Genomic DNA, 20433 nt, shown 5'->3' on the forward strand with positions numbered 1-20433 from the left:
TCGTATTCGTAAAATACGAATCGAATCGAATAACAAATAATTCGTTTTAGGTATAACTACAACGGCTGAGAGCATATGTTTGATTGCATATTTTAGATACAATAATGGTCAAATATGTAGTCGTTTATATATTATATATCATTTAAAATGATGATAATCTTTTAGAAATTTAAAATCTCACAATTATTTTCTCGATTACTTATTTAGCTACCATGATGTTCATCTATAAGGAAGCTCTAACCACTTAATAGTTTTATGATTTGGAATGGGCGTTTATACTATCTTCTTCAAGAATTGTTGATTTGGTTTAGGCCTATAAATTTTTCCTTATTAGTCCATTTATAAATGTGTAAAATGGTAACAGAGAGTTATATTTTGATAACCTTTTGTCAATGTAAGCTGCTAAGAATTATATTATTGCATTATGTGGTTTTTAAAAACTATTATAAATTGAGGCATATGTATGAATTAATTAATCTTTTTTATCACTTGTAATTCTTTAGGCACAAATTTCTTTTATATCAGCAATCGAAAATATTTTATACTATAATAAATAGATTTGTATTAAAAAATTTTATTTTTAGAAATGTCTTGTATTTTTTTAATATTTATGTCAGTTTATTTTGTATGCATAATATAATAAATAAGAAAATTAAAATTCAGAATAATTATTCAGAGTTAGCAAATTTAAAAAAAGTATTATATAATAATATAAAACCCGACCGAAGGCCGGACAAAAGCGGGCCGAATTCCCGCAAATTAGGGGCATGGGTTAGTTGAGCCTCCAGAAATTGTAAAGGCTATCGACATCCCTGTATTGACTTTCGAATAAACTTAGAATGAATATAATATAATAAAATTTAGTTTTTAATAAATTTTATCCAATTAAAAAAACTCTTTCAGTTCAATATTCCTTGAATTTAGATAACTTATAAATAAAACCCGTCTTGAAGCACAACTATTATTGGTTAGGGTCAACTAGTTCGTATGAACATTTATGAAAAAACGTCAAATGACCTAAAATGGCCACAAATATTTGAAGCAATTATAAAATTGTATAACCTTGAAACGTTGTAACAGATTTGACAAATAAATTAAAAAATGCTTTTTATTTTAAATTAAATTTAAATGGCTAAATGGCAATTAATGTTTATATTAATACAAGAACAGTATATATTAAAAAATAAATTGCAGACAATTTACAATATTTTGGTAAACTCTTAATACTCGAGATCTATTAATATATACAGCACAATTGTTTTATAAATATATCTTTGATATAACATTATTAAAATTTATATCAAATATCTCACAATAAAATTTTTAATTAATATATAAAAATGCAATCTTTTTTTTTTGCATGATAATGTATAAATTGAATTAAATATTTGTTAGAATAGATCATATTATTATTGTTGTATTTTGATTTAATCAAACCATATTGAACCATTTGATAGTTAGAATTGTTTTGAATAATAGCTTTGTTTAAAAATGATATAAATATCTAAAAGATACTATTTACTTGGACTAATGGTATTTCTGTTAGGCATCTATTTCCTCCAAGACTTCTTGGTTCATAACTTTGTTAAAAAATAGTTATAGCAATATAATTAAAATTTACTTATACTATTTTTGTTATCCAAAACTGGTTCTTGTAGATTAATAACTTTGAAAAATTATTGTAAATATTAATTTGATATTTTACTTTGGCATTCTGCACATACATTTAATACTATAATATAAATACACAAGCCAATATAAAATTAACTATAAATATCTTTAAAAATTTATAAAATTAACTTAGAAATTTTGGGAATCAATATAAAAATAACTTACATTATATTTAAAATATAAAATTAACTATAAATATATTATAAATATTAAATAAACTTATAATATATTTAAAAATTTATAAAATTAACTTACAATTTTACGTACGTGATACGTGATATATAGCGCTTATGCCCTCTAGTGTTGAAATGCAACAGAGCTACGCTAGGTTTTCCTCATTTCCATCTTATTGGAACAATTAAATTTGGGTATAAAAGTTAAAATATGAGGAGCCCTCCACACGTTTGTGGGCAAGCCGCACGTACTTGTAGGCGCAACATTTCGAAAAATATTACTTAAACCTCTATAGGCTTATATAAAAGGGAATGGGACAAAAAAAGAGCCTATACTCAATAACTACAGTGAAAGTTAATTACGTTGTGGTGGGTTGAGGACAATTTACAATTAAAAATATTTACTATATTAAAACAATTTTTAGTAAGGAAATATAAAATATACTTATGAGAGGATTTGAATGTATGATGGTATTGGAAATGTTTGATAATGATGAGTTTAAATTTTTTGAAATTTATTACGATGGTAAATATACTATAGGATTAATGGGTGATGATAATGTAACATACATTATGAGAATGTATTTTTGTATTTATTGAAGGTAACTTTTCTTGATGCGAAACAGTTTTTTAATGGATCTTTTATTGTTGTTCAGTTTAATGAATTGTTTCATGTTAACGTTTAGATCCATTATATCTTTTATAGTTTTATAGTACCATAATGTTTTGTATTTTGTGTACTGTTTACCTTTATATGAGTACAGCCATGTTATCGCATCATGGACTAAATTATTATCAGAGTTTCTTATTACATGGCCTAATAACTGAATCCATCTTTTCTTAAGAGTAATATTCACTGGTGTGTGAGTAGACTTCCTCCAAAGATTCGAGTTAGAGAATACTCTTGGATAGAAAATCCCGTGTATCGTACGAAGACAATTATTTATAAAAGATTGAAGCCGTCTAATCTCTGTTTTGTTTGCCTCCCAGATATCTCCACCATATAATGCAATTGGAACAATCAACAAGTTGAATATTCTCAATCTAGTAAACACTGAAATTTCGCTAGCTTTCCATATTTTCATATATCTGTAGAAAGCACCTCTAGCTTTCTGTATTCTCATCTTCATCTCATCTTTACAACTTTCTTTGTTATCCAAGATTACCCCTAAGTATTTTATATTCTCTACTATTTTCACTGTATTCCCTCCAACTGTAAAATCTTGAATTAAAGGCGCATTTGGGGAGGGAAGAATAACCGTTTTGTTAAAGTTGATCCTAAGTCCAACTCTATAGCTTACTGTCTCAATTAGATAAAGTAGATTTTTGGTCTCTTCAATGCTTTTCGAAATCACTACAATATCATCTGCATAGGATATTATCCTATTAACAAAAAAAATTTTCTCAACAGATCCTATGTCTACTAGATCTGCAGCTCCCAATACTACTTTTATTATTTTATTGATGATTATGTTAAACAGGAGAGGTGATAGGGTACAGCCTTGTTTTACCCCTTTTTTAATCCTGAAAAAGGGAGAGATTTTATTATTTATTTTGAAACAAGCGAATAAATTTGAATAGTGATTTTTTAAGATACGAATTATCTGGGTTTCAATACCACATTCTCCAAGCGTTTCCCACAACGCTTCATGATTAACATTATCGAATGCTCTACTGAAATCAATAAATGTGTAAAATGACGGAATCTTATATTTATAACACTTTTGCATTATTATCTTCAGAGATAATATGGGTTCTAGTATATTTTTATTTGGCCTGTAAGCACAAATATATTTAGAAAAAAGATTAGGCGTCGAATGAACAATCTTATTCTTTATAAGTTCCATAAATATCTTTGACACACAAGATGTTAAAGCACACGCCCGATAATCAGTGAATTTCAGAGGGTTTGCAGTTTTGGGAAAATTGCATATAAGGGACTTGTTCCATTCAGTAGGGGTACTTCTGTTTTCCCATATTTTATTGAATAGGGCTAGTAGGAAAGAAGATGTCGTTCTAGGTGCAATCTTCAGATGTTCCGCCGTAATGTTGTCAAGCCCCGGAGCTTTATTGTTTCGTAATTTCTTTATTACATTCATAATTTCCATTACAGTGAACCCAGACTGGGGTGAAGCCATATTTATATTTACACTTGTTGCTCTAGTTACTTTACGTCCATCGAAAACCGTTATATAGTAATCGAGCCACAGCGCCATCTGTTCTTCTTGATCAATTATTATTTTACCATCATTTAATACTATTGAGGGTTACTTCTGAAAACTGTTAGGTTTACAAAAATATTTTAATTTCTTATATGCATCATGTAGTCTATTTTCTCTTACATCTTTGTCAATATCAAACGCTTTCTTCGCACTATAAACCCGTCTATCTCTCCGCAGTAATCTTTGTATCATCTTCCAAAGATCCTTATTAGAGCTAAACGCTGTTCTTAACTGGTTTATTTTCTCCAGGGTATCATTCGCCATCCACTCCTTCCTATGGATAAGACTTACATCTGGCAATACTTTGTATGTATCGACTAGGGCATCTTTAAAAAGATTCCAGCTTTTCTCAACACTTGCAAGCCTAATAGTGTTCAAATAGCTGGCTTCTTTCCCACTTAATATCTCATCAAAATATCTTGCATCATCTAATGTTCTTATTTTACTCAGTTTGCGAGTTATTACATTACACAAGGGAGTAGCGCTAGATCTAGTAGAAGATTGTCTATTTCCGTTATGATACCCCCATAAATTTTTAACTATAATAATTGCTCTAAGCAGTCTATGATCTGACAAGTTCATATTAGTTAGGGCTTTAACATCCACGAACCAACGATGAATATTCGAGATGAAGAAGTCAATTTGTGATTGCTGCTGAGCTCTTACAAAGGTATACGTATTCCTATCACTATGACTAAAAAAAGTGTTTTCAATTTTGAAATCTTTATTACAACAGAAGTCAAGTAATTTCTTACTGTATTCGCTATTACTCTGTTCTAAGGTAGCATGCCCAGTGACATTTCTATTCATATATTCCACTTCTCTGCCTATATCCATATTTAGATCTCCCAATATTATGATGTTATATCTCTCTGGTAAGGAGTGTATTATGTTAATCATTATATCTACAAAGGCTAATCGCTCATTCCTTTTAGGTGGGACATAGAAATTTACGATTATACTTACAATTTTGGGAATCAATGGGAATCAATTGGAAAAATTTAAGTTTTAGCAAAACGACAAAACACCTAATTAAAAAAAGGGACGATACCATTAAAACATCAATCCTAAAACATATGGTTAAATTTAAATACGATGAGTGTGACTGAAAAACTACATTTAATTGAGTTGAAAGGTTAATTTTAAGTGTTTGATATGATTATATCCTAATTATAGTCATGCGGCTTACTTTACCTACATTTAACTCAAATATGTTTTTCTGTGGAGAGACTAGGGATTATGGGACTGATATTCTAAAAAAAGATTTGCTCAATGAATTTATATGTTCCGAGTATGATGTACCATCCTCTGTAGGAGTAATGTTGAAGCTTCCTCAAACATTTGGGTATATAGTTTTAAATTATAATTTAACATAAACATTAGTACAATATATCTTGGTGAAACATTTAAAGCCTATGTCACAGTACATAATTTGCAATCAGATCAAAAAGTCTTTCAAATTATTTTAAATGTAACCTAACTTTATTTGCATTTATATATCTTGCATTAGATTTATATCCAAACTGGGACTCAAAAAATAAATATTTATAACCCAGATATTATAAAGGAAATTGATGTAAATAATAATTATGATCAAATTATTCAGCATGAGGTTAAGGAATTGGGCTCTCATGTGTAATACTGAAATTTATTATTATTTGTATCATCTCCTATTAAGTTTGGTATGTGAAGTTACATATTCAGCAAATGAAGGGCAGACAATGCATTTTAGAAAATTTTTTAAATTTCAAGTCAACAAACCATTAGATGTTAAAACAAAATTTTATAATTCTGAAGTAATTAATTTTTAATTATTATTAGAATTATTAAGTATTCACCTGATCCAAATATATATTTATGTAATATATTAAACATAAAAAGACTGGTAAAGTTTTTCTTGAAACTCAAGTACAAAATTTAACCAACCATCCCTTGGTGCTTGAACAAATGGCTTTGTTTCCTCACTCAAATTACATAGTTAAAGATGCCAATTATGATAACAATAACGAGTATATTTAATAAAGAATCATTTATAATTAAGATTTGATCTTTATCATATATTCAAATACTTTTTATTTGTCATATATTATGTCATATATAATATCAAATTTCAAAAACTAATAATTTTTCAATTTAAAAATAATAATATAACTATATTATAATCTTTAATCATATAAAAAAATTTAGACAAAGAATATAGAAAAAAATTCACTTTTGCTCTATCATTGCTGTCATTGCAGGGAGATTAAAGCTCCCTTAACCCCCCCCCCATCCCATTTATTATGGATCGCATCTATTTATTTTTGATTTTTTGAACCCAATTTTCTTTTGGTTTTGATTTGTAAGTTTTTTAAAATGTGAGCTCATTCTACTAGTAGCATCTTTTGGCTCTTTAAATTATTTTGGGTTTATTAAATAAAATATTTATGTAGAAATTATTTTTTATGGATCTACCATTTAAAACAATAATAGATGTATGAACCATTGTTTATGCACAAATTCTGTTATATTTCTTTTAGATATTATAAAATTATTAAAGTTTATTAATCCTCCTATGAACCAAGATTAAGGCATCATTTAAACTGTTAACTTTATTAATCATAATTAAAAATTTTTTTAATGTTTATTAAATAAGATTCATATTTAACAAAATCAATTGCCTGAATCCTATGGATGTGAGACAATACCTATTTTGTTTGTACATAAAGAAAAAACCCATTCAAAACAAAGAGACATTAACTCGTAAATATAAATTATTATTGTATTGAACTTTATTTTATTTGAGCATTTTTAAAATAAGAATCTGAATGTATATTATATCTTTAAAAATTTATAGTACAAGAGGGGATAACATGTTTTTGCAATCATTTTTAAGAATTATTATAATAACTATTCATTTTTAACAAATTTCCCTCTTATATAAAAAAAATACCTTTTATTGAAGTTACTGATGTAGGTAAATTACACATATCCTGGAGAGGGCCTTATGGGGAAAAGGGAGCTCTGCAAACCAGCCAACTACATCGCTTAGTGAGTAGAATATATTCCAAATAAATATGAATAAAAGGGTAGAAACCCTACGCGCCCCCTATGAAAGAAGCTTAATTTAAATTATATTAGTATAGAATCGTATTTAGCTTCATAAGATAAGGCGGAAAATGTTTTTTTTTATTTAAAAAAAAATAGAAACATAGTAAAATTTAAAAAAAATATTTTTTTTATATGATTAAAATACGCGTCCCTACGCGCCCCCTATTAAAGAAGCTTAATTTATAAAGAGTGAACGTAGAATATATAGAGCTTATTAAAAGGTATAAAAAAATGTTAATATTATATTTTAAAACTTATTATAACCTAGTGGGCTTTTGATAAAACAAATTTTTTTTGACTAAACTACGCGCCCCCTATCAAGGAAGCTTATGTCATAAAAAATTAATGCATAATCGTATTAAGAGGAATCAAAAAATGTTAATATTAAGTTTATAAATAATTATTAACTTATTGAGATTTGGAAAAAACACTTAATTTCTTCTTTTTTTGACTAAACTACGCGCCCCCATTGAATATACATTATTTTAAAAAAATGAATACAGAATCATGTATAACTTTTTAAGGAGATTCAGAAAATGGTATTATTAATTATTTTTTTAAAAATATTTTTTTGACTTACGCGCCCCCTATCAAAGAAGCTTATATTAAAAATTAAAGCATAATCGTATTAAGCTCATTAAGAGGAATCAAAAAATGTTAATATTAAGTTTATAAATTAAATTATTTATAACTTATTGAGATTTGGAAAAAACACTTAATTTCTCCTTTTTTTGACTAAAATACGCGCCATCCTTAAATATACATTATTTTTTAACAATGAATACAGAATTAGCATTTTGCCAATCAAAAAATATAATTAGAAATATCGAAATTTTTTGGTAAATATAACGCTACTTATACAGAATTTAGCTTAGATTATCAATAGGATCTAGTCAATGAAATTGATTTTTTTCAAACAAGCTATAAATCGATAGGAGCCCTCGTTATTTATGTTATAAGTTTTCAAAAAAATGGTTTTTCTGTAAAATCTTAACAATTTTTTTTTAACTTTATCAAAAGAAAAGAGAATATTAAAATACCTTACGGACTGATTTTATACTATTAACTTAATAGTTTCGTTTAAAATGATTTTATACTAACTATTTTTGAAAAGTATATATAGATGTTTTTAAATAAATAAAATTAAAACTTTCTTCATTTTGTTATTCTCCCTGCCTACCTTAACATCTTAATACAATTTTCTGGTTCCATCTAAGGGGGGTGGGAGGCATATGATAGCTAGGATGAGAGCGCGTTATCCCAGTATTGAAATATATTTCATAAATGGAAGTAATTTACAAAAAATACATATCTTTTTAGGAGAAAATTGCAATAATGTTAACTATTTATTCTTAATATTCTAATAAACATTTTAATATAAATAAATTATTTTTAACAAAGATACACTAAAATAAGGACGTTTTAAAATAGGTACAATATAAAATATGTTCCTGCTGCTTTATTCCGATTTAAGGAAGAAGTTCTAAACTTTACTTTTAAATAAGCAATGTTAAAATTTAATAAATGGTGTAATGTTAAATGCTTATATTTTTTATGATTATATATATTTCTAATTAATATATTTTCAAATTTTAGTGGCGTATTATTTATCTAAATTTATAGTCAAAAAATAATTATCTCTCAAACTCCTTGTTCAACAGGGATAAAGAAATTGTGGGGATTTGTAAGTGCTGCATGGTCCAGGAGGCTCATTGTATCTTCGAAAACTATTCGCTCGTTTGCGTGGAAGACGATGACGTCGTCTAGGTATACAGAATAATTAGCCCTTTTGATTATTTTTGCACAGAGAATACTATATTTTGGAGAGCGTAGGGCGAACCGGCTCCCATTGGCAATGTCTTGTAGCGGTATTTATTGTTAGCCGTAGCGAAGCCAAAGAATCTTCTCATTGATTGCGCTAGCGGGATTAAATAGAAAACTGATTTTAAATAAATTTTTGTTGCCTTTCTTGCGCTCGCTAGCATCGGTGCAATCATTATCGTTTTTAGTCTAACTGGATATTTGATAAAGTTCTTTGAGACATTCGAAAAATCCGAGATTATTTAAGAATAAGGGTGAGCAAAATGCCGTGTCTGTCTGCTCGATTACCCCGGCGTTTAATAGTTGGTCAATGATGGGCTGGTATCTTGATGCGAGCCTAATGAATCTATTTCGAAAGTACCCCCCCCCCCCCATGATCCGCTATAGCTTGATTGTCGAATTCAGGGCAAAATCCTCTAAGGCGACTTTTCTAGTAAACGGAGATTGCAGAGGATGTGGCTTTAAGATGAACGTCGCGAGATATAAAGAAGCTCCTAAATTTATTGGGACTGCGTCCGTTGTGTCGATACCCATCAGTCTGAGCAACTTATGGAATCGTCCCATAGTTGCGCTGTCGACCGTTGGCGCTGACGGAGGCAAGACAGCGTTGGCGTAAGGGGAAATTCTATCCATAAAAATATTCGCCAGGATTATTAGTTCCCCTTCGTGCTCAAATTGCTCCGTGATGGGTAGGTCGAAGGAAGCTTCTTGGTCTTCTGTTTCTGCGTCGTCTCCCTCGGCAGGTTCTTCCTCTAACACCCCCCCCCCCTGGCGAATACTTCTAGCGCCTGACGTCTCGGATCCATTGGCGAATGTGTTCTTTGTCCAACGACGAGATGCAGGTATTCGCCCAGGGTGCTAGGGCCTCTGAAATTCCTAATTGTTGGGCGGACGGGGGGAGCGAGAGAACGAATTCATTTACGGTTAGGCCTAGTGCCTCGCTTGATTCCGTTCTTGTTGGTGATTGAAATAATGGTCGGCTCATCGTCATCGGTGGTGCCTAGTTTACCTTTGGAAATTGTTGCCTGTTTACGGCCACCTCCATAGGCAGGGTTGAGGTTCGGGGGGGGGGCTCCTCCAACGAATCTGCATATGGAGTTTTGGGACTCATATTTTATTTTGTCCCATCCCCAGGCGACTGACTTGGCGTATATCTGTGTTTTGGATGCGATAGCCCTTAAGTATTCGAGCGATGAATTTAAATTCATTTCCTTAACATATAACTTGGGGGCTGGGAATTCATAAATATCTCTCCCCTTCAATTGGAAATTGGGCATGGATTCGGCCAGACATATTGCGTTAAGAAAATGCTTGGCTGTAAGTTTACATTTATCTGTCTATGCTTGAATATTGAGAGTATGGATCTCCTCTTCCGAGATTCCTCTTAATGAGCTTAATACGATTATGCATTAATTTTTTATGAAATAAGCTTCCTTGATACGGGGCGCATAGTTCAATCAAAAAAAAAATTGTTTTTTCAAAAGCCCACTAGGTTATAAAAAGTTTTAAAATATAATATTAACATTTTTTTATACCTTTTAATAAGCTCTATAGGATTCTACGTTCATTTTTTTATAAATTAAGCTTCTTTAATAAGGGGCGCGTATTTTAGTCATGTAAAAAAATAATTTTTAAAATTTTATTATGTTACCATTTTTTTAAAAAATAAAAAAAAAACATTTTCTGCCTTATTTTATGAAGCTAAATATGATTCTATACTAATATAATTTAAATTAAATTTCTTTCATAAGGGGCGTGTATTTTAGTCGTACCCACTTTTTATAATTTATTTCTAAAAATTCTTGTGTTATACATATAGGTTTTATAATATATTTTGTGTCTATCAAAATGAGATTAATTTAATTTATATATTTTTATGAGATGTGCCAATTTTATAATGGTAGATAAGGTATTTAATTACCAAGCATAATTTTTTTAAATAAATTTTACATTCTTTATTTTACTAAATCGTTTATTTATAAAAGCCATCACAGATACCCGATATATTATTGCAAGTTGAAACCATTCCAGATCAAATTGAAATGGAAAAATCTTTTGCTTTGAATTGTAGAATCACCAATTTTACGTTAGCAATATTTATATATATATTAGTCATGTTTAATAATTATTTAAAAGTAACGAATAAGAATTTTTGTAATGTTATATGAACGCGTTCGTGAATGAAGTGGGGTTTTTGAATAAAATGATGAATAGCATTCTTTTTATTTTTGACGAATTTTGAACTTGAACGTTCGTTCTATTTTAGAATATCTTCTTATTTTTATTCATTTGAAAAGAAAAAATATTAATCCAATTTTTTTTAGAGAAAAGTTTTATTTCTTAATAAGTTGTTTCTTTTATTACATTTTTTAATCAGCCACTCTTTATGTCCTAAAATATAGTTTAGTAATTTGAAGTTATTATATTTTATAGATTAGCATAAGCATGGATGTTGTTATTTCACCATGATCTGATTCTAAAAATTCAGAATCAGAACATTACCATAGTCCAAATATAATAAATGCTTTACAGTAACATCTTACATTAAATAAACTATTCTTACCAAATGTAAAATGTGTCCAAAAAGTATATTATCAGCTTCAAAATCTTCATGTTCTAATTTAAAGTGATAATTGATTGTAATATTTATTATATATTATATACATAGATATAAAATAAATATTTTTAGAATTTATTTATTTTTAGTGTAGTTATTTGAAATTTTGCATTATTTTTAAGTTTTTATCATAGGTTTTATATTTTAATAGTTGAACATAATTTAAAGCATTATAAATTTGTATATTTTATAATTAGATTTTATATGATATATATAAGTTTTATATTTAAAAATATATAGGAAATTTGTTTTTATAAATAAAAATTTCTTTTTATTCACTTTAATTAAAACTATTTATTTTTAACATGGCATTTAGAATAGGCATATTCAAAAACGAATTGAATCATAGATTCGCCTTGAATCAAAAACAATTAGTAAATTATTCGTTTTTCTTGAATACAAATAAATTATTCAATTAGAATTTTTGTTCGATTTTAATAATACAAATATTCAATGAATTATTTGTTTATTAGACAAATTTTTTTTTATTTAAATAATTTGATTGAAAATTCACAATATTCTTAATAATAATTATTTTTTAAAATAAAATTTAATCATTTGTCATTTCTTTTGATAATCAATCGGATATTTAACAAGGTTATGATTAAACTACTTGTGAAAGGCTTTTCTTAGTGGTAACTAATTTGCTGTAAAAAATGCATGTCTTAAAAAGAAACAATAAAAAAAACTCTTCACCTCAAAAATTGCTTGGCAATAAAGGAATTTAATTTGTTTATAACTTGATCACATGTTCTTTTCATCAGTATAATTTTTTTATGTTTAACAGAAATTAATTAATTCAGTACAAATAATTTATATTTGAATATGCCCATCATGGAGTGGCTCTTACCAGACAAATTGGCTCAACATACAGAAAAACACTATTATTATTTTTTCTAAATAAAATTTTATATAATTAAAAATTTATTGCATTTTTATAATAAAAAGTAACAATATCTAAATATTATTAACCAGTTGAGAAAACTCAGCTAAAGCTAGTGGAGTTTTTCCAAAAACTTTAGATATTGCTAGGTAAACAGCTAATTGTTCTTCCACTCCTCTCAAATTAGCGGTAGATACAACAGTCCCATCTTTATCAAAGTTTGATAATGCAATTTCATAATCTACACTGTAATCTGGTGCATTTTGATAATTCCCAAAATTTTGGCGAAGAGCCTGCATAAGGATTCCATTTGGTATAATTGCATTACCAAACGTCCCAATTCTGCCAAGGTAAGCCTCTGCATCCTCATCAAAGAATTCTATTTTTTCAGCAAGGGTAGTTATCCCTTCACACAAGTATTCAGCCTTAACATGATATAATGCTGGATGCTTATTAATGATTGAACAGATATGGTACAAATGAGAGAAATCTGATATTCCTGGGCACATAATTATTGTGGGAAACATAAGCCTTACCATTTCAAATGCTATAAAATGTAGAGTTGTTCCTGCTGGGTTGCTTTTGATCAAGGATTTAATATCATCTCGAGGTTTTATGCAACTATTTGCATCTACTTCAATTACTGGGCATGGAGGGCACACATTGGCTAGGCCTAATTGTATGAGTACCGCTCTTGTAGAAGACCATTGGCCAATTTGATCAATAATGCTTCTAAGTGCGAGACCAGTTGCTGGGTCAAATAGATTAGTTACCACCTCTTTTACATAACCTGTATACTCCTCCTGGCCAGTGTGACAATTCTCTTTGTACCAATTTATTTTTGTAGCTGCTATCAATGTTGTACATACATATATATTATAACTTGATATTGCATTGTTGATTTCTGACTGTTGCTGTGCAGTTATTTGTGCAAAGCGATATGTAGAATATGGAATTTTTCGCCATTCTCCATCTGGAACAATCGTAGAACCAACTGTTTTCGTGCATATAAGTCCCGTACTAAAGCATATGAATGCTGCTCCAATCAGAATCTTTCGTTCTTGTTCATTAGATGTTGGTCCAGAGTGATTGTGGAAAATATCTATTATTGCATGAATGATCGCTCTTTTTTTATTATTGGTTATGGTATTACTATTTGGGTCACACACAACAGCTAGTTTTGCAACTTCTACGTTTCCACCAGTCGTTAAATCTCTGTCCAAGTCCATGGGAAAATATATTTTAATTGCTAAGTATAATTGATCTTATTGATAGCTGTCAAATTTTTAGCAGATGCCAAAATACCGTATCAAGTATAATTTTTTTTACAGGTTGATTTTATTCCTAATATTCAGTATCAGTTTTGGACATAAGGAGCGCTCATAGCTTTCTAAGAGTCAATGGTAAAGAAAATTAGAGGGCCAGTACTTGGCAAAACTAAAATAGTGTAAATTAATAATAGCAAAATTTTGCCTTCCAAAATATGTACCCATCGTTAGTGTTGTTAAACGGCTCGATTTGAGTCTATTTTTTAAAACGGCTATCTTAATATTTTATCCAGAAAAGTATTAAGCAAGCCTGAAAATTTTGATCATAGGTGGTACGATGGCTTGGGCATCTATAGGCGAAATCTTGAGGCTTAGACAATATTTTTCTGACTAAAATATTGAATTAGCCGTTTATAAAAATAAACTTAAATCGAGTCGTTTAACAACACTATTCATATCTACATAAGCGGTTGAGTTAGGAGCCATTTTTTTCCAATTTTTTTGAATAAGAATAGGCATTTTACGGTGGATAGGGAAAAAGTAACAATATTTGTAGATTAAGGATAAATTAAATGGCTTTATAATATATAAATTGATATTTAAATTTTAATGCTGAATCAAAAATTCATTTAATTACAATGATATTTTAAGTTTAAAACGGTTTCACTTTAAGCTATGACCTAAATATATTTTAAAAACCTCAAAATTTCAAGACTTCATAACTTTATAATATTATGAAACATTTCTAAAATCTTCCATCAAAAATATTTTAAAGTTTTGTAAGAAATTTATAATTCCTATTAAATTATTTTTATACTTCCCATTTAATTTAAATGCTTCCCATTTTGATAATATAACTACCCATTTCTTATTATTATCTGAAAAATATAAATTAATACTTTTTTTCCTAAAAATTCACAACTTTTTAAGCTAAGTTTTATTAATTTTTCTAACCTTAAAACATTAATAAAATTCGTAAAAATGATTAAGGCCACTATTTATTTTTTAAAATTATAAGTAGCTTATATTTCTCTTTTTTCGATAGTTACCGAAGTTTATTAATAATATTTTGGATATTTAGCTGACAGCCTTATACATTCTTGAGGTTAATTTTTGTATTACTTAGTAACAACCCAGTTTATTATCACCCACCTAGAGGGTTGCCAGGTCAAAATTTTGAAATTACAAGATATAGATTTAGAATCACCTTTTATTTCCAAAATTACTTTATGTCATATTTAAAACCTAACAAAATCAGGATCGTTTGATTATATTTAATCGGTAATAATTTATTCTTAGTTTTAATTTATACCTCTTTGTAGTAGAATTGTTTTATTTAATATATAAAAGTAAATCCTTTGATTTGATAAACGAGACCAAATTTTTATTAAATAAGACCTATATTTATAAATCTATAAAAAATATATTAATTTTATACAAAAACACACGTTCATTATATTCCAATATAAAAATGCAATTTTTTAAAAAAATATAGAATATTCTAATAATAAATAGTTTGTATAATATTAATTATATTTCATTTGTGATTTTAAATTTTGGGGATTAAATATCTTCCATCGTTATTAAGAAATCTATAAAATTGTTTGCAGAACATATTGTAATTTTATTTAACTATAAGTTTTTTTATCTAATTTTGTCAGAGCTAGCCTATTTCTTACCTTTCTTCAGGGTCTTCATGAGGCTGGAAAAGATGCTAGGGGAGGGGATGCCAGAAAAATAAATGAATGATATATAATGTATGAAAAGGATCTAATTGAACCCATGTTTTAAAAACGGCTGATATATTTTTCCAGAAAAATATTACACAAAGCTTGAAAATTTTGCTCATAGTTAAAGGTTTGGACATCTATCAACTAAATCTCGAGGCTTAGGCAACGGAATTGATACGAGATTGGTATCTAATATTTATGTATAAACATCTTGGAATAGCAATACAACATCACATCTTATATATAGAGCAAAAAATTATTTTAAGGATTTAGAATCGAACGATTTGAAATTTATTCAAAATTAGTTTTGCGGATCCAAAACCTAAGCTGATTTATTTTCCGTTACCAACCCCTTCTTAAATTATTTTTGTTCGATAACATATTTTTAGATGTTATTAACATTCTAAGATGGTTATATTAGAAATATCTGTCAATCTTGTGTCAATTTCAAAATATACATTTATAACCAGGCCATTTTAATATCGGCAAAAAATCGGTTTAGACATAAATCTTAATTACTTGCAGTTCTGTAATTAGAAACCTGCGGTCAAGTTTGTTTTGCTTTTCTTTTAGACAATTGATGTCCTAGCTAGATTCATTGGTTTGTATATTTGTTTCTAGTTCACTACGAATTAATAGTTATTAAAAAGTTTGAAAGACTGTTTCCCTATTTTATTTAGCATATTATTTATAGGACATTTATTGTTACCACGGAATCTTTCTAGCACTATTATATAACTAAACAAATCATATTTTATTAATTTTAATATTCAAATTAAAGTGAAAAAGAAATTTAATTTCCCCCAGAATTTTTCTCCTACCACCCTGAAAAATTTTTGATGTATATATTAGAGATCTGCAAAGTTAGGCCCGGCCCGAGTCCGGCTCGGGCCTCGGGAATAATCGGGTTCGGGCCGGGCCTAATATTTTTAAAAAAAATTCGGGCCGGGTCGGGTCGGACCTTGGAAATTTTATTAAATATATCTAAATTTATCAATTTTATATTGAATTTTTTATGTAAAATAAAAATTTTTATTTAATTTATTGAAACTAAACGCTATATAACATATGTCTTTTATTTTAACTAATTATAAAAATTAATTTCTATATTTAAATAAATTCGGGCCTGGCCGAGCCGGAAAATTTTTTTACATAAATTTCGGGTTCCGGCCGGGCCGGCAAAACTTTTTAAAAATATTTCCCGTTCAGATCGGACCGGCAAATTTTTTTTAAAAAAATTTTGAGCCGGGCCGGGCTTGAAAAATTAGGCCCAATGCAGATCACTAGTATATATCTCCTACCCCCCACCCTACCAATTTCCATTTAAACACTGGATATAAAGCGAGAATAATGGCAGGAAAGAAATAAACTTTTTTTTATGGTTTTAGAGAAAGAGTGATGGATTTGGATATGCGTTTGATAGATGACATGAACACCAAACAAAACATATTTTGGCTAGGAATGACAAAGAAACATCTTGGAAAATTAGAACCAGGTCAACACTCCCTCCTTCCACTCACAGTATACGCTACCCATCCCGGATTTAAGGTTAAAAATTGTAAACCGGATATTATTTTATTATGAGGAAAAAAAAATACATAATCCAAATTTTTTTTAATTAATATTTTCGATGTTAAATTTAAGAAACACTAGATTACTATAATACAAGCCATTTTATTACATAAATAAATGTTCCCATTTCCTCAGGTTCTTTTACGAAATTCACCTCTCTTATTTTAAAATAATGTAGAAATTTAATTTTTGTACTGCTTAATTCAAATAGATAAATTAAAAAAATATATATATTTATAAAAAAAACCCTTATTCATCTATCTTTAAAACTAGCAAATAGCACGTAACAATTAACTGCATCTACATCTTTAATTTAAAAATTAATATTTATCTAATCATAAATATTCATAATTTGTAAAATATAGTAAAAATTTATAAATTTACATGGTAATTATTAGGAATAATATATATGTTTTTTCTGTTTAAAATAAAATTGTTTTATTATTACTAAAATCCATATCGAAAAATATAATTTACCAATTTTTCATTACGCAATTATTTTAAGAAATGATCAATATTTAGATACAAAATTTACTATCAATCATTTTATAACTCGCTTATTTTTATTAAATTATGTTTATTAAAATAAACCAACTTTTTTTATAAGAAAAAGAAAATTAACTCCATAAATTTAATTTCCCTTATCTTCAAAATTTCATTGATATAGTAGTAGCCTGTTTTTGTTCTGATTTTTACCTGTTTTTTACGTTGAAAATAAAAACCATTTTATTTTTTGGTTTTTTAAAAATCCCTATGTTTTTTTTTAAACAGTCTATATCAGGTATACGCTTGTTGGATACCTTCCTGAATCGAACCTACGAATACGATAACATTGGACAGGTGTACGTTATGGATCCGATAATCTCTATACCGGCCTGAAACAAAAATAAAACCCTAATGTCTATCCTATTAGTAAATATATTACGACCACTATCTGTTTCTTTCTATCCAACGTCCATAATAACATTGTAATTAATATATAATGCTATTCAGAAGTGTGTTTACGATAAATTGTTCCTCACAATTAATAATATGACACCCTTCTTACAAATTTACTTCAAAAAAAATGGTAAAGGTTTAAAATGACAATTGTTTCTTTCGCATTTTGGAAAAAATTGAAAATATTCCTAAATAAAAATTACTAGTAAAAGATTTTTTTTTAAAAAAATAAGAAGTCAATCAATATCTAAGTCATTTTCGATAACGGTCCATTCATAATACATCTAGCTTGAATTAATATTCTCAAAACTAATAAAATTTTCTTATCAATATTTTATTTTTCTTAGAAAATAGTCAAATATGATAACAAGTCTATAAGAGTATAAACATTATTATCAGGTTACAATTTTTAACGGTTTATATAAAAATTAAAATTAATACCCTGGCACTCCAAGAACCCAATTTTTCAGCTCAGTCGATTTTTTGGCTCCCGTTCCAAAGCCTAGCCCATGCCAAGTTGTTTCGGAATCGGCTTGAGTGGAGACGATTTTGCATCACTACTTATGTCCAGCATCTAAATGAGTGGGGAGGGAAGAAGGGTGTAGGAACAGTTTGTAATTTTTTTTGAGGCTGGTAGGAGGTAGGGGGCGGGGGGGGGGGGTAGGATAAATTTATTGAGGGGTTATCTATTAAATTAAATATTTAGATGAAATAGGTCAAAATGTATATTAAAAATTAATACTTAGACATTATTTTTTAAATAAAACTTTCTGCTATCCTTTTAAATGAAATTTAAAAGGGTTAGACAGCGAACTCATATTCTTGCCAAACAATATACTAGCTTTGATTATAAATGAGGGAGTTTTTTTTTAGAATTCTACAATATTTTGATAATTTGTTATTAGGGCATTAACAATTTAAGTTATTCATTTTAAAATTTATGAAGAGAGTATCATAAAGGTGTAATAAATAATGTTAAATGGGTAGAAAAGTTTGGACAACTATTAACGAAATCTAGCTTTTTAGTAAAGCTAATTGCACCTATTTGTCTATAATAAGCCTACACATTTCTTTGCCTTATACCCATATAGAATTATTTCATTCGTATTCTACGAATACGATTATCAAATTTTTCTAACCAAATACGAATAAGGAAAATATATTATTCGTCGAATAATTTTTTATCCATTATTCGATCGAATTATTCACATAATTTATCGAGTTATTCCTGAATAATAAAACTTATTCATAAATATTTAAAATATTTGTAAGTATTTAACATGCTCCTTACGGGAATATCTTTTGAGTAAAAAGCTGTGAAGATTTTTGATCAAATTTTACCTCAAATTATAAATATGTGTAATAAAAAAAAATCTTATTAGGTAAATCTTTCATAATTTTTATGCAATGAATTTTTTGAGATGAAATCACAATTTGTTTTTAAAAAAAATAATCAGATCTATTCAAAAAAAAATTTGAAATTTTTTATTATCATATTTTCATTTTTGAAAATATTTAAAAAAAATTTAATAATCGAATTGAAATAAATATGACCTCTATTAAATTGCAGGATCTGGTAACCATATGAATATCTTAGAAATGTATCTCCCATATTCTTAGTTAAGCATTGGGTAAATAATCAGACATTTGCCGTTTAATAAGATTCACTCATCTTCCTGTTTTTAAAGTACAATTATTTGATTTTAGGGCAAAATAAAATAAATTATTTAATAAGCTTCCTCATTTGTGATTTTGAATATTAAATTTAAGTTTTAATTCTAAACAGTATTTAAAAATGTTATTATGTTTAATTAAACAAATAATTGTATATAAAAAATAGATATATTATATTTCTAAAATTTATATCTATAATTGTTTAATCTCATCCCTTAATTATCTAATTTATACTTTTGATGCAATATAATTTTTTAAATTTGCAATAAATTTAGGAATTTGCATTATATTATTATATCACGGGAAATTGATCTGAGGATATTATAAAAAAAATTGCTCTAACATATAAAAGATTGTCTTATCTTAATTATATCTTATACATTTTTTGGCAAATACGTTTAGGCATTTTGCCTTATAATTTTATTTTTAAAATAATATTCATTAAAGAAGGACTATTAAAAAATTTGGATATTTTAGTACATTATTATTTAATAATTTTTAGAAAGTCTTTTGCTGCACTTTTATTTTACATTCGTAGTATAGTATTTTTTATATGTTCATCATTTATTAAAATGATAAATATTCAAAGTATATTTAAAAATTTCGATCTATTTATAATGGTTACGTTTGGTAATACAACAAGACCAACAAATATTCTTTATAATAATTTCTTGATTGATATATATATTACAATTTTATTAATTTATATAAATGTGATATTAATAAATAGTATTTGAATCGTTAATTATAAAAAAAAACTCTTAAAGAATAGC

The 20433-nt window shown here is 27.7% G+C and overlaps 1 protein-coding gene across 1 annotated transcript; it reads left to right on the top strand.

The window, feature by feature from the left end:
* The first annotated feature begins 5146 nt into the window (after positions 1 to 5146).
* On the top strand, positions 5147 to 18125 carry LOC135923602 (trafficking protein particle complex subunit 13-like). Its single transcript, XM_065458444.1, has 11 exons — positions 5147 to 5201; positions 5243 to 5411; positions 5450 to 5537; positions 5577 to 5701; positions 5745 to 5862; positions 5948 to 6075; positions 6702 to 6808; positions 7011 to 7096; positions 10963 to 11063; positions 16864 to 17023; positions 17819 to 18125. Exons 1-11 carry the CDS (start codon positions 5162 to 5164, stop codon positions 17924 to 17926), a joined length of 1230 nt encoding a protein of 409 aa, XP_065314516.1. The 5' UTR covers positions 5147 to 5161; the 3' UTR covers positions 17927 to 18125.
* Positions 18126 to 20433: the final 2308 nt, after the last annotated feature.

Source organism: Gordionus sp. m RMFG-2023, chromosome 2 (genome assembly GCF_954871325.1).
Source record: "Gordionus sp. m RMFG-2023 chromosome 2, tfGorSpeb1-WG-v2, whole genome shotgun sequence".
Lineage (NCBI taxonomy): Eukaryota > Metazoa > Nematomorpha > Gordioida > Chordodea > Parachordodidae > Gordionus > Gordionus sp. m RMFG-2023.

What these genes read in the sequence shown, in the direction of transcription:
- LOC135923602 (XM_065458444.1), top strand. Translation starts at nt 5,162, where the DNA reads ATGAGTGTGACTGAAAAACTACATTTAATTGAGTTGAAAG. An exon ending in CAAAATTTTATAATTCTGAA is followed by an intron (nt 5,863 to 5,947) that starts GTAATTAATTTT and finishes AAACATAAAAAG; the next exon opens with ACTGGTAAAGTTTTTCTTGA. An exon ending in CCAGCCAACTACATCGCTTA is followed by an intron (nt 7,097 to 10,962) that starts GTGAGTAGAATA and finishes TATTTATAAAAG; the next exon opens with CCATCACAGATACCCGATAT.